The 13781-nt window shown below is 43.5% G+C and overlaps 1 protein-coding gene across 1 annotated transcript in view; it reads right to left on the bottom strand.

The window, feature by feature from the left end:
- vps13d (vacuolar protein sorting 13 homolog D) overlaps positions 1-5678 on the bottom strand; it is an 81195-nt gene extending 75517 nt beyond the window's left edge. Inside the window, 3 exon segments of the mRNA XM_029436248.1 lie at positions 3854-4000; positions 4809-4908; positions 5606-5678. Coding sequence (XP_029292108.1) covers positions 3854-3950 — 97 coding nt within the window. The 5' untranslated portion in view covers positions 3951-4000; positions 4809-4908; positions 5606-5678.
- Between the last annotated feature and the right edge of the window lie 8103 nt (positions 5679-13781).

Genomic DNA, 13781 nt, shown 5'->3' with positions numbered 1-13781 from the left:
GACCCTAGAATACTATGGGATGCAGTCAAAGGCTTTATAAGGAGCAACACAATATTGTTCTCTTCAAATGTATGTAAGGATAGATCTGCCAGATCACGGGCTCTGGAAGCAGAGTTTGCTAATCTAGACTCCATTTTGCAAAATAATTACTCTAAACAAACAGCATCTAAACGTGAACTAAACGTGAATTAAAGAAATAAATGATATTTTGAAGCAAAGATCAGAATTTCTAATACATAGGGTTAGGCAGCGTTATTACTTCCACGGGTCTAGGCCCAGTCACCTCTTGGCTTCAGGTCTAGTGAGCACAATTAAATCTTTGAATGGTAATGTCACAACTGAGCCAAAGCAAATAAATGACACTTTTCTCACCTTTTATTCCAATTTATATATGTCAGAGGTTCAGTTGGACAGGAATAGATGTGATGCCTTTCTTGGTCAGCTAGACTTATCACAGTTTACCACAGTCACTGATTCCACCCATCTTGATGATCCAATTTCCTTAGAGGAATTAAAAGATGTATACAACATGCAACGAAACAAATCACCAGGTTTAGATGGGATACCTCCCGAGTTTTAAGTAGCATTTTGGGATAAACTGGGTCCACTACTTTTGGACATGATAATGTATTCGATAGATAAGGGCAGTGAACATAGCCCTGATTTCCTTACTCTTAAAGAAGGATAAGGACCCGACAGATTGTGGTAGTTATAGGCCACTAAGTTTATTAAATTCAGATCTAAAAAAAAATTGCAAAAGGTGCTTGCCAGCCGCATTCAGGATTATATGCCAACATTGATTCACTGTGATCAGACAGGGTTTATAAAGTCAAGGCTAGCTGCTGATAATGTTAGACGTCTTCTCCATATAATAGATGCTTCAGTAGACAAAAAAGACCTGACAGCAGTGCCGTTTCTTGATGCAATGAAAGCCTTTGACAGACTAGAATGGTCCTTTCTGTGGTCTGTGCTGGAGAAAATGGCTTTTGGTAATGGCTTTATACATATGGTCAAGGTGCTGTACTCTAATCACTCAGCTCTGGTACTCACTGGGCAATTATCCTCTGCACTATTCCCTGTATCTAGATCTTCCCGCCAGGGATGTCCACTGAGCCCAGCACTTTTTGCACTCTCCCTTGAACCTCTAGCCCAAATGATACGGCAATCCACTAATGTACATCCGATCTCTGTTCGTGACACTCACAACCAGGTGGCGCTATACACAGATGATATTCTGGTTTTCATGGAAAATCCGACTCAATCTATGCCTGAATTGTTATCTATTTGTGAGGAGTTTGGTTATCTCTCTGGCGTTGCTATTAATTGGTCTAAATCTGCCCTCTTGCCTTTAAATGAGACAGATAAAATGCTTCAATTTCCACCCAATGTCCCAGTTGTCCAGCACATTAAGTATCTTGGGATAGATATTTTCCCATCTTTAATATCGCATAGTAACATACAATTACTCAGAAGCATGGAACAGAATTAAAACAGATCTGGAAAGATGGATTAGTCTTCCGAACTCTCTTCGGGCCCGTATCTCTATAGTCAAAATGAACATTTTACCCAGGATTAATTTTGTCAGATCGATGATCCCCCTCTCACCCCCTGTTGACTACTGGAACAAAATTCACTATTATATTTTGCGCTGAAATTATCCACTATACAGAGGAGGAGGGAGGGTGGTGGTCTGGCAGTGCCTAATTTTAAGTTGTATTTTTGGTCATTTGTGCTTCGTCCGTTACTGGTGTGGCGTAACCCTAATGCATCCATTTCCTGGTGTAATTTAGAAGAAAATATCATACGACCGTGGAACCTGCAAGATATAATTTTTGCCAATTTAACAAATAAGCAATGTCAACTACGCTTTGGCCCTATAGTTTCACTTCTCATCCAGATCTGGCGCATAGCTGAATCACAATGTAAGATTTCCTGCAAGTGGCACATGCTTTCTCCTATATTGGACAATAAAGGTCTGCTAATCGGCGGGAGACCTGTTTCATCCTCTCATTGGAGCAACAGCAGTATTCACCACTTGAGTGACATTTATGATGATAGGGGTTTGCACTCCGTTCAAGAAATTAAGAACGCGTTCAATCTGCCAGGTAGCTCGTTTTTCTTCTATTTGCAGCTCAGATCTGCTCTCAAGGCACATGGTGTCCCATGGCAACAACCTTTACCCATTCAACCTCTTTATAAATTGTTTACTGTACAAGGAAAAAACAGGGGTATGGTGTCCACACTGTATAATTTCTTTTTGAAGGCTTCCTACGATAACCTACTGCTCGACAGAGTATGGAGACTGTCCAGTTTTAGATCCTGATTTCAGTTGGGAGGGTGTTTGGTCAAGCATAAAAGAGGCCTCTCGGAATCCTAATCACCAATAGATCCACTTTAACTATATCCACAGAACATATCTAACCTCGCTTAAATTTCAATGCATGGAAATTATAGCCGATCCCTCATGTAGTTTATGCACTATGAAGGCCCCTGGCACATTCAATCACATGATGTGGGACTGTCCTCCAGTCGCACTGTTCTGGAATAAAGAACAACTGGCATGTCACATGTGCTTTCAGTGACAGTGCCGGTGACTGTCACTTAACTTCTGTTAAATGATCTGTCCAAGCTCAATATCTCCAAGCTTGAGCAGCGCATCTTACTAGCTGGCCTAACAGCTGCTAAAAAGATGGTTGCGGTTCGATGGAAGCCTCCTAATTTCCTTACCTTCAGACACTGGGTCTTTGCATCGTTTATCTAGAGTTGTCGTCTGCCCGAATAAATAGGACAAGTGACACTAATGTAAACAATTGGGGCTTTGCAGTTGATTCCTTCAAAGATCTTTTAGAATGATTTCTCCCTTTCCCTAATCCACAGTCTTCCAAATTGAGACCTAGCGTTTCCCTGTGTGTGTATGTGTTAGTGATGGTATATAATCCTGTCTGATAGCGCTGATGGAGTGCCGGCACCCAACAGGGAACAACCGATGTGTGTGTGTGCGTCTTTGTCTGTGTGTGTTTATGTCTGGGAGAGAGCGTTGGGTTTGTTTTATTTGGCTTTAATTTATTTTTATGTGTCTGTTATTATTTTTAGCTTACATATGTACTCTGTATTCTACATTTTGTATATTTTGCAAGTAATTGCTGTATCTCATTTTTCTTTCTCGTGTGCTGCTTAAAGTTATTTTATTTCTAAAAAAAATTGTGCTATTGGTTGTACATGTTGTGCATTAACATCAATAAAAATTTGATCACAAAAAAATGTATAATAGAAACACCCGTTAGTATAACAATACAATTCAGCAGAAATCATGTTCAGGGAGCCAGTCTCCTTCACCATGCTGTGGATGTGGCTTTTTTATAGTTTCATGAGCACATATCAAGTCCAAGCATTTATTATCATACGCACTGTTAAAAACAAGTTTCCCTGTACAATGATAGTCTTAATTTGCCTTCCACTCTGAACACTGTATACAAGGAAACACTATGTATAAATAAATAAATAAAAACACTAACACTCATGAGGGAATTATAATGCATTTATAATGCTCCACAGCTACACTCATAAACACACATCATTTATTTATTTTGGTTTGTCCACCAACAGGAGGATACTTGCCCTTAGTATAAATGAGCTTATCAACACTAACTCTGACAGCCGTAGAGCAGCAAAGAGGACAAACTCAAATTTACAAAAATAAAAAACATTGTGTTTGGCCAACATTGTTCTTTTGAACATTGGTATCGGCCCAGAATTTAACATTCAGTGCATCCCTCATTTAGAACACTGCAGCATGATTTGTAAAATAATGAGCTATAGAAGTGAGCAGAAAGATAGATGCAAGTGTACTTACCTTTGAGAAGGGCGATGGAGAGCTGATCTGTATTCAGGTTGCTCACATACTTCCCCAGGTATGTGTTTAGCACCCAGGCAACAAGGCCCTCCAACATCCTGGTGGCTCAGGGATGATGAGAGCTACTCCAAGGTGTGGGAGGAAATTCTGAAGACGAAAAGCACAAACTGTTCAATGTCTAATAAACATAGGACCTACGTCTTATTAATCTATGGAAATATATTGGTTTCATAACGGCAGTAAATTAAAACTGTGTCTTCATTAGGCCAATACATTCTCCTCTCCTATATGGATGAGCCATCATCAGCATCAAAGTCCATTCATAAATCGAGCACTTTAAAAAGTTACTTTGTTCATAAGTTTGAGTGAGTGCATGCTTCAGTGTGACTTTCAATTAGTGTTAGTCTCTCGGTACATGACCTCATACAAGACATAAGGCAATTGCCTAATAAAACCTCACGTTTACGCTGCTCATACCTCTTTCATTTGATACTGACATTGACAGTAGTTTCACTCCTAATACTGACTAAGGACTCCAAAGACGACTCCAGTCTAGTTGTATTTAGGTGCCTATGTCCTTATGCTTAACATGGCCACGAGGTTTTCTGTGTGACGCGATAAAGTTACCTCTAATCGGGTATTCTTGCTTTTTATGATCTAGGCAGCTAATTTAATTTGCAACAATTAGGCAGCAAACACCAGACGCTTTCCGACGTCGTGTCGTCAATGACAGTATTAACGTGACTACAGTGAGCTAGTTACATAATTAAAGCAGGGACAGGGTCTAATCACATTCGATGGTTTAACGTTACCAAAGACTGCCTTTGCTTATCCGACGTTTGCAGAGTGAAAGTAACTTTAAGATACCAAACTAAAGTTAGCATCGTAACATGACCTTACTGACGTTACCATAAACCAACGTAGCGTTAACGTAATGTACAAACAGCAGACTTACCGCCAAAGACGACAGTTGTTGTTCTTCATCGACCCAGTTTTGCTGAGTCCATGTCAGCCAATCGCCGCTGTCAGTAGGTGGTCATGTCTTGTCAAAAGCACTGAGGACAGGACAAGAGGGACAGTTTGTCGTTAACCTACATGAACGGCACACCGTGTTCCAACATTAACTAACATTGAAAATGACAACGGGTTTATTGAAACGCTGTGACCATCAGCACACAGCGAAAAACTAGTGATTGTGGTGACGGACAGGGCAAGGTTGTGATCCTACTTAGCTAGCTACTTTGCTAAAACTAGCTTGCGACGGTTGAGTACTAGCAGCCAAAAACAGACAGCTCGCGGTATATCGGATTCAAAAACAACACCAACCCAGATTTCTTTGAAAACACACTTAATCCTCCAATAATAAATGTGTGACTGTTGTATTTCGAGACTAGAGTTGTGTCGTATATACACACACTTCCCTAATAGCGATGAACGTCCAACACTTCCTGTCATGTGACGAAAACAAACTGTTCCTATCGTGTGGCGTTGAAATCAAACGGGGAAAACTCGCATTAAAGTGAGAATGTAAATGTTAGCCTACATGGTAAACGTTCACCATCTAAAAACTGGAAAAGCGGCAGCTGACAACATGCAATGTAAAGTATTGTTTATACAAACTTAAACTAGGGTTGAGTCGTGTTTTGTTGAGATACTTATCCGACAGCTAAAACAAACGTTTTTCCCTAGCTGATCGCGGTGAGCATATTTCCCTGATGTATCTATATAGGTGGAAGCTATTGTTAACAGTACTTTCCACTAGGAAGTTATCATTCTGGATGATCTAACTCTGGTGCACGGCCAGACAGTCCAGACACGGGACAGAGGAAAGAGACCGCAAACGCCACATGAGCACTTCCGGTGCATGTCCTCCGCAAAGAAGCACTGTTGTAATGAGACCTGCTGCTCACAGCATCTGCACTGTGTGATACCTGAGATGTGAAAAGTAAAAATAACCAACGCCCATTATAGTATAATAGTGACCCACATAAGCTACTTAATTACATAAAGTTAAAAGAAAAACATACACATAAAGAGTCACCCAAACTACAGAGAAAGATGTGTTTTCTCTCTCACCTTCAGGTTTTGAGATATCTGTCTCAGAGATTTCGGCCTCAACTCCAATACAATGGAGGTGGATATTAATATAAGATAATGTAATACTATCGGTAGATGAGGATGTCTGTGTGTTTGTTTTCCTTATGTCTGAAATGTTTCTCAATAAAAGCAAAAATTATATAAAATTAAAAATATATTTTTGGTAATTCCAGTGTTTGCTGAACCGAAATATACAGTGCAATGATTAGAATGATAATAAGCCAATTTGTGCATGAATAAATTAAAGAAGAAGTCCATTAAGCAGAAGAGAAAGACTTTGAAGTACAGCTTCCCTGAACATTAAGTACTTTGTGTGGAGTTTTTCTCTTTACCCACTACCAGACTTCACTCACTCGTCTTTCGAATTTCATGCTGTCACTGTAACAAAGCCGGTTACATTAAACATGGTTGTTCTCTACCGTCCTCCAGGTCCTTTGGGGGAGTTTTTGGAGGAATTGGACGTTCTCCTGTCCAACATCCCTGAAAATGGCCCTCCGCTCGTACTTCTCGGTGACTTCAACATCCAGTCAGAGAAGTCAACAGACTTATTATCTCTCCTATCTTCTTTTGCTCTCTCCCTGTCTCCCTCCCCTCCTACTCACAAAGCTGGCAACCACCTCAACCTCATATTCACCAGAAACTGCTCGACCTCAAACCTCTCTGTAACCCCACTTCACATCTCTTATCACTTTTTCATATCTTTCTCTCTCCCCCTCTCCCAAACTAACTGTACCCCTCCGCCGTAACCTCCGCTCCCTCTCTCCCTTTTCTCTTACCTCAGCTGTCCTCTCGGCCCTTCCTTCTCCTGACTCCTTCTCACTCATGCTTGCCAACTCTGCCACAGACACTCTCCTCTCTACTCTGTAATCCTCTCTGGACTCCCTCTGTCCTCTCACTCTGCAGCAGGTTCGCTGAAAGAAAATGGCTGAAATCAAAACACCCTCACGACCTGCTTACCTTTCAAACTCTTCTCTCCTCTTTCTCTTCTTCAATTTCAATTGCTCCTGACCTCCTTCCTTTTCTCACCCATCTCATCAACACCTCTTTAACATCTGGTTGCTTTCCTAACAATCTTAAGGAGGCAAGAAAGGCTTAAAGAAACCCTCACTCAATCCTTCTGAAGTCAACAACTACAGACCTGTCTCTCTTCTTTCTTTTCTTTCCAAAACACTTGAGCGTGCAGTCTTTAATCAACTCTCGTCTTACCTTCACCAGAACAACCTTCTTGATCCGCACCAATCTGGTTTCAAGGCAGGCCACTCGACTGAGACTGCCCTCCTCGCTGTCACTGAGGAACTCCACGCTGCTAGAGCAGCCTCCCTCTCGTCTGTTGTCATCCTTCTTGACCTTTCTGCTGCGTTTGACACGCGTTTCTCAAATTTGCTCCCAGGCCCCCTCCAGGATCCTTGCAAGAGTAAAGAGTTGGTCTGTTGTTCCACGACCAGAATGGAATCTGCATTGTTCCTCTTCAATCAGAGATTCGACTACCGGCCGAACCCTCCTTTCCAGTACCTTGGAGTAGACTTTACCAGGGAGGCTGAGAAGTGTGATACCCCTGTAGTTGGCACACACTCTCTGGTCCCCCTTTTTAAATAGGGGAACCACCACCCCGGTCTGCCAACCCCTAGGCACTGTCCCAGACTTCTACGCAATGTTGACGAGGCGTGTCAACCAAGACAGCTCCTTAACACCCAAAGCCTTCAGCATTTCTGGACGGATCTCATCAACCCCTGCGGCTTTGCCACTGTGGAGTTGTTTGACTACCTTAGTGACTTCCATCAGGGAAATTGACGATGATCCCCCATCAGCTTCCAGCTCTGCCTCTACCATCTACTTAGTCGGATTCAGGAGTTCCTCAAAGTGCTCCTTCCACCTGCCGATAACCTTCTCAGTTGAAGTCAGCAGGGTCCCACCCTTGCTGTACACAGCTTGGATGGTTCCTCGTTTCCCCCTCCTGAGGTGCCGGATGGTTTTCCAGAAGTACCTTGGTGCCGACCGAAAGTCCTTCTCCATAGCTTCTCCGAACTTCTCCCACACCCACTGCTTTGCCTCTGACACGGCAGAAGCTGCCGCCCTTCTAGTCCTTCGATACCCTGCAACTGTTTCCGGAGTCCTCCCGGATAACATAACCCGGAAGGACTCCTTCTTCAGTCGGACGGCTTCCCTGACCACCGGGGTCCACCACGGTGTTCGAGGGTTACCGCCCCTTGAGGCACCTAAGACCTTGAGACCACAGCTCATCACCGCAGCTTCAGGAATAGAGGTTTTGAACATCGCCCACTCAGGTTCAATGCCCCCAACCTCCACAGGGATGGCTGAAAAGCTCCGCCGGAGGTGTGAGTTAGATCCCCAGGACAGGGGCTTCCTCCAGACGTTCCCAGTTCACCCGCACGCCTCACACCTTGGGCAACTCCGGAGAAGAATAGAGTCCAACCCCTATCCAGGAGTACGGTTCCAGAGCCAAGACTGTGCATGGAGGTAAGCCCCACCAGATCCAACTGGTAGCGATCCACCTCCCGCACTAGTTCCGGCTCCTTCCCCCACAGAGAGGTGACGTTCCACGTCCCCAAAGCCAGCCTCTGCTGCCCGGGTCTGGTCCGTCGAGGTCCCTGACCATCACTGTCACCCGTGTGACAGCGCACCGGACCCCAGCGATTTTTCCCATGAGTGGTGGGCCCACAGGATTGATGGATGGGAGGCACCACGTAGCTTCTTCGGGCTGTGCCCGACCGGGCTCCGTGGCAAACCCGGCCACCAGGCGCTCGCTGTCGGGCCCTCCCTCTGGGCCTGGCTCTAGACGGGGGCCCCGGGCTTCCTCCGGGCAGGGTCTCTCCTTTCGTTTCCCTTTCTTTCATGAAGTCGTTTTTGAATCATTTTTAGTCTGGCCCCTCGCCTGAGACCAATTTGCCTTGGGAGACCCTACCAGGAGCACTAGGCTCTAGACAACACAGCTCTCAGGTTCATAGGGACCCCACTCTCCTAAACAATTACAGACCCATCTCCAAATTGTCTGTCTTAAATAAAGTGCTGGAATCATTTGTAAGTCAACAACTAAAGGACTTTTTAGCGACTAATAATATTTTATCTGACCTTCAATCTGGTTTTACGAAAAAACACAGCACTACAACAGCCGCCTTAAAAGTAATACATTATTTTATAAATTTCTTAGACAATAGAGAACATTGTGCATTGGTTTGAGAACTATTTATCAGGCAGATCACAGTGTGTGAGGGCAGAAGGTATAACTTCTAGCTCTCTTCATGTATCCAAGAGTGTACCACAGGGATCGGTTGTAGGACCATTGTTATTTATCATTTATATATATAATCTTAATCATAAAGTTTTAAATGCAAATTTCCATTTTTATGCTGATGACACAGTAATTTACTGCTCTGCGTCCTCCCCAAATCAGACTCTCCAGACTGCTTTTAACATTGTACAATGTAATTTGTGTTATTTGAAACTTGTTTTAAACGCTGGAAAGACGAAGCTCATGATGATCTCGAAAGCAAAAACCAAACACTTGAACCTCCCTCCTATCACTACTTCTGAGATTGAATCTGTGTCTCAGTTCAAATATCTTGGCATTATCATTGACGATTCTCTTTCTTTTAAACCTCACATTTTAGAACTTTTGAAAAAATTAAGAATAAAATGAGGTTTTTACTTTAGAAACAAGTCCTGTTTTTCTTTCGAGACCAGAAAGAGATTAGTCTCTGCAACGTTTCTGTCTGTGTTAGACTATGGAGATGTTGTTTATATGAATGCATCGTCTCTGTGCCTCAGCTCTCTGGATACCGTCTACCACGGGGCACTGAGATTCATAACAAACCTCAAATCCCTGACGCATCACTGCACTTTATATGCTCGTGTTGGATGGTCTTCCCTGACCTCCCGTAGACTGAAACACTGGCACAACCTTATTTATAAAGCTATTCTTGGTGCTCTTCCTCCATACTTAAGGATCTACATTAGTTGGAAATGTAGTGGACTATATCGGCTTCGCTCCGAGGACTTGTTTCTTTTAACTGTCTCAAAAGTCTGTACTGAACTTAGGAAAAGGGCTTTTAGTTACACTGCTCCGGTTGCTTGGAACCAGCTGCAGAATGAGCTGAAACTCAAAGAGCTGGTCTCTCTGAACAGACTTAAAGCGATTCTGAAAGACATTGAAGCAGACCGCTGTGTCTGTAAATGTTTTAATTAATGCTGCGATATTGATTGTGTTGTGATTGTGATTGTTTTTTTTATGTCTGTAACTATGCTGCTGCCTATCTTGGCCAGTACTCTCTTGAAAAAGAGATTTTTAATCTCAATGAGACCTATCCTGGTAAAATAAAGGTTATACATAAATAAATAAATGTTAAGGAATTTTATTAATTATGTTTTTTATTTTTTATTTAATAACTGTTGTCCTTTGGGGTCAAGCAATGGTCAAGACAACAAAAAACAAACAGGCCTTTTCTCACAGATATTGGGACCCCAGAGGACAAAAAGTCTATGGCAATCGGGAGGACAACACAAGGGTTAAATGTGCAAAAACAAGCCATAAAATGGAAACTATGTACAGGCGTTTTTTTCCACACAGGGTAATTCTCTCCTCTCTGACAGTCCCTTCACATGCAAAGACCTTGGTGGTATTACCAGTGACAGTTCCTGTCTGGCTGCAGACACAGGCCCACATCACAGTCCTCACACTTCCAGGCAGTGCTCCTCTTGCAGAGTTTAGAGCGATGGTGTAGCCGTTGATGTCAGCAAGTACAAAAAACTTCAGCCCCCACTTTGTTGGCTTGGCCTTCATGTACTGCTTGATGCTGAGCCTGGCCTTGGTACCAACCATCCTCTCATCGACTACAAGGTGCTGTCTTGGGTGGTAGATGGCCTTGCAGTTCATGCATATCATTTCCATGAGAAGTCTGACCCGGTGGAGGTGGTCATAATCCTCGGTGCCCTTTTTCTGATCATTTTCCTCATTTTTCTCTGGGTCACTCATATGAAGATTAGATTAAATGGCCATGAACCGGTCTCGGGACATGACGGTGGCAGGGAATGACACATGGAAAATGGTTTGCTTACGCCAAAAGTCGCTCATCTTCGGCAGGTTCAAAACTGACATGTACAGCAACATGCCTATGAACTTCTTAATTTCTTCTGGAGTTATTTCATTTCAGATTAACTTTCTCCCTCTCTCCAGGTTTGTGGCTGCATTCTTGTTTGTGTTTTCACAGAGGAGTTTGAAAACTGCAGCATCAAAGTGGAAATAAATGTCACCTGGTGCTGGGTTTCCCATATCGAGAGGGGGTTGGACACCTGGGGTGGTTGAGGGACTCCATCATCGGGCTCTGCCTCAGTCTGCCATCTTTGATGATGTGGTGAGGGGCTTCTGTCCTCCAACATCCCCATAGCTTGTCCCTCTACAGCCCTGAATGTGATCTCTGGTGACACCTCCTCATCTCCAGCTCCAGCCTGCCCATAGCCTCTGCTAGGATGCAGGCTACTTGGAGAAGACGCGCACATAAAAAGTACAATTACACACCTAGAACAACCTTACAGACTTTGTACACTGTTCTAAACAAGTCACCACGCAATACAAGTGTTGATTTACATACTGTCTTGCTTCCATTTTAATTAAATCTCTATTTCTCTGCTGTGTTGTCTGTGTTTCTCCAGTGCTGTGTGTGTATTCACTCAAAACAAAGGCGCTGTTTCGCGGGCTTCCGGGAGAGCCATAAGTGAAGTTACCGTAATTAATGATACTTGCTGTAAAGCGTAGTCTCAGCTTTCAGAAACCATTGGAATTTCTTCGATGGCGTAATTACCCTGACGTAATTACGGTAATTAAAAGTTTCGCTTGTGCAACGTGTTGCCGGCGACACGTTCGGTGTTAAAGGGTTAACAGAATACAAGCAAAGCGCCTCGGAGACCGAGTTGAATATACATTATGAAGAGAAAATGGCTCTGGTGAAATAAGACGATTAACGCATCAGAAGGGGCCAGAGCCAAGTGCGGAGAGAAAGATAATTATTTTCTTCCCTGAATACTTCCCTGTGGCTAAGCCTATTGGACTTGCGCAAAACACTGGGAACGGGCCGATGACAATTTCTTTCTCTAATAACTGGAAAACTGTTGCTGACCCTTTGACTGCAGACTGAAGATTTTTTGCTACATATATGACTGAAGGGGAAGAAAGGATCCCCACCCAAAAATCAAAATCCTAGGAAGTTTTTCCTTGTACGATGCGAGGGTCTAAGGACAGAGGGTGTCGTATCCTGTACAGTCTGTAAAGCACACTGAGACAAATGTCTAAATTTGTGATATTGGGCTATATAAATAAATTTGATTTGGAAAGCCCTGTGAGAAGATGATCTACAAGAGAAAGAAAGTGTCACGGCAGGGCAAAAAGGTGCGGTTTTACCTGTTTTACCTGCAGGAGATGATTTGAGAGCCTCTTGCAATCATCACCATTAATTCGGTCTCCAGAATGAACCAATCCAGCATATGGGCGACATAGAGCGCGACTTTGCTGGAGAAGCTTTTATGATACTAAAAACATATATTCTTCCTGTATTTCTGTTACGGCCAGAGCCGTACCCCAGCATATGTTTTGGTGTGTTCCTTTCCCTTCTGTGCCCTCTGCTGGTTTCTCTGTTTGTGTGTCTGCCTCACTCTCCAGCTCCACCAGCTCACCTGTTCCTCATTGCCATCAGCCCACCTGCCTCCTATCAAGTCTGCAGTATATCTCCTCTGGTTTTTCCTCCACTCATCGTCAGATTGTTGTTTCCACTCCAGTGTGAACCATCTTCAGCATGCCTGCCTACCTGCCTGTTAGCCTGCCTGCCGGGCTACCTGCCTGCTTACCCACACCATTCACCAGCACCTCTCACCTCCCAGTCTTTACTGCAAATAAATCCTCGTAAACCTCAAAGAATTCCCTGTGTCTGTGTTCTAAGCTTGGATCCGCTCTGTACAACCTGACAGAACAATCTGACCATTATGCACCCGGCAGACACAGACACAACCCAGCTCCACCAAGCCCTGGCAAACCAGGGTGCTCTCGTAGGACAGCATGGACGCGCCCTCAATGAAGCCATGGAGGCGATCGGGTCAACGCCAAATGGATCGGGACCCAGCTTGAATGTGTCTTGGATGTCTAGCAACTTTTTGATGTTAAACACAGACAAAACTGAAGTTATTATACTTGGCCCTAAACGCCTCCGAAACGTATTTTCTAATGACATAGAAGCTCTGGATGGCATTAACTTGGCCTCCAGCACCACTGTAAGGAATCTTGGCGTCATCTTTGATCAAGATCTGTCGTTTAACTCCCACATAAAACAAATCTCAAGGACTGCATTCTTTCATCTACGTAACATTGCAAAAATAAGACACATTCTGTCTCAAAATGATGCAGAAAAACTAGTCCATGCATTTGTTACTTCAAGGCTGGATTACTGCAACTCATTGTTATCAGGTTGTCCCAAAAAGTTGCTTAAGACTCTTCAGTTGATCCAAAATGCAGCGGCACGTGTATTGACAAGAACAAGGAAACGGGATCATATTACTCCTGTATTAGCTGCTCTGCACTGGCTCCCAGTAAAATACAGAATAGAATTCAAAATCCTTCTCCTGATTTACAAAGCAATTAATGGTCAGGCTCCAGCATATCTTAAAGATCTCATAGTACCTTATAAACCAACTATAGCATTACGCTCCCAGACTACAGAGTTACTTGTGGTTCCTAGAGTCTCTAAGAGTACAATGGGAGCCAGAGCCTTCAGCTATCAAGCTCCTCTCCAGTGGAACCAGCTTCCAGTTTGTGTTCGGGAGGCAGATA

The sequence above is a fragment of the Cottoperca gobio genome, chromosome 7 (assembly GCF_900634415.1).
Source record: "Cottoperca gobio chromosome 7, fCotGob3.1, whole genome shotgun sequence".
Lineage (NCBI taxonomy): Eukaryota > Metazoa > Chordata > Actinopteri > Perciformes > Bovichtidae > Cottoperca > Cottoperca gobio.
Note: the sequence above shows the minus strand (reverse complement) of the source record. Positions and strands in the feature narration are given on the sequence as shown.